The sequence below is a fragment of the Emiliania huxleyi genome (assembly GCF_000372725.1).
Source record: "Emiliania huxleyi CCMP1516 unplaced genomic scaffold EMIHUscaffold_6388, whole genome shotgun sequence".
Classification (NCBI taxonomy): Eukaryota; Haptophyta; order Isochrysidales; family Noelaerhabdaceae; genus Emiliania; species Emiliania huxleyi.
This window is the reverse complement of record NW_005197208.1, coordinates 1-1,457: the sequence shown is the minus strand read 5'-3', so window position 1 is coordinate 1,457 and position 1,457 is coordinate 1. Positions and strand designations below refer to the sequence as shown.

The following is a 1,457-nucleotide window of genomic DNA, read 5'->3' as shown; positions in this document are numbered from 1 at the left end:
GCGAAGGGTGTGCACTGCGTTCGGGCAAGGCGGCTCAAGAGGAGCGACGGCTACTCGCTTGGCATGCCGTCGCTGCGACTCAATCCTGTGTGCAATCGAACTCGAAGAGACGGGCGAGAACGACGGGCACGAGAGCAAGCCTCTCCCAATATTGCGCCTGGCTGACGAGACGCTCCTCCGGCTGCGGGGACTGCAGCAGGAAGCCACTGATCAGACCGCCGAGGCGCAGCTCGCACGTGAGGCGGAGCAGCTGCGACGGGTTGAGGAGGAGCGCGCTGTGCGGCGCGGCGCAGAGGCGGCACGTGCAGCCGACACGTCGAGCACGGGTCGCAAGCGCACGATTTCGGGCTATCAGGCTGAGTTGCAAGCGCAGCGCAGCCGCCGCGGCTAAGTCTCAGACTCGATCTCGGACCGCAGATCGCTTTCTTTTACTCTCCGGGTTGATTGTTTTCTCTTTTAAAGGGCCTTCGAGGCTTCATACACCAGTTATCCGTCATGCACTCTGCTTTTTTATTCTTTTTCTTTTTTCGGCCCAGGAATATTCTATTTTTTCCTCGCAAACGTGAAGTCGACTAGGCCGGCTGCAGCTATAAGTGACTGAGTGAGTGGGGTCTAGCGGTAGCGGTAAACAGCGGGCGGCCTCTGGCGGTAGCGGTAAAGGCGCAGCGAGGTGTGAACGGTAGCGGTAGTCCTGAATCGCTCTACCGCGCCTACGGGGCCGAAATCGCTGGCGGTTGGAAAACTCTATCGCGCCGGCAGACACCTCATGGCGTCCAGAGGCCGATTCGCGGCGGAGGCGCTCGCATCGTTACCGTCCGACAGCAACACGCCACCGGCCGCAGCACCGCTCATGCCGCCGCCTGCCGGAATACCTACTGAGCGTGGATCGCTGGGCTGGCCTCTTCCCGAGCCGCGCGCGCACCGCCGACCCGCCCAACATCCCGGCGATCGACCGGTTGGCGGCAGAGGGCGAGGGACCTCGGCGACCTGGCTCGCGCCCGAGACGCCGGTCGCAGCCGCGGCGGCCTGCGGCGGCGCCGAGCAAGACGCGCTGGCCACAGTGTCGCTCGGGGTGGCGGCAGCGACCGAGAAGCTCTTGCGAGCGGCGGAGGAGAGTGGCGCTGCGCAGCAGCAGCTGGAGGCGGCGGTGGAGGCGTTGACGGCGGTGGAGTCACGCGCTGCCGCCGGGCTGCGCTCCCGGCTCGAGCTGCTGGCGCGCCGAAGAGACGGGGAGGGAGGGAGATTCCTTGACGCGTCCGAGGGGTCATGGGTCACCTCGAGTGCCCCGCCGCCTAAGCCGCCGCGCCGCGTCCTGCGCAGGCGAGCTCGCACCAGGAGCGGCTGGAGCGGCTGGAGGCATCTTTTCTGGCACAGGCCGAGGCCATCCGCACCGAGCTGACGACCGCGGTGCGTGACGAGCGTCACGCGGCCGCGGCCGCGGTCGCCACGCGCGCCGA

General features: G+C 66.7%; 1 protein-coding gene across 1 annotated transcript; it reads left to right on the top strand.

The window, feature by feature from the left end:
- Nucleotides 1-766: 766 nt before the first annotated feature.
- EMIHUDRAFT_124731 (hypothetical protein) lies at nucleotides 767-1,407 on the top strand (the record flags this gene model as incomplete). Its single annotated transcript, XM_005763352.1, has 2 exons — nucleotides 767-1,165; nucleotides 1,321-1,407. Coding segments are annotated over 2 exons (486 nt in total), but the record flags the coding sequence as incomplete, so codon positions are not given.
- Nucleotides 1,408-1,457: the final 50 nt, after the last annotated feature.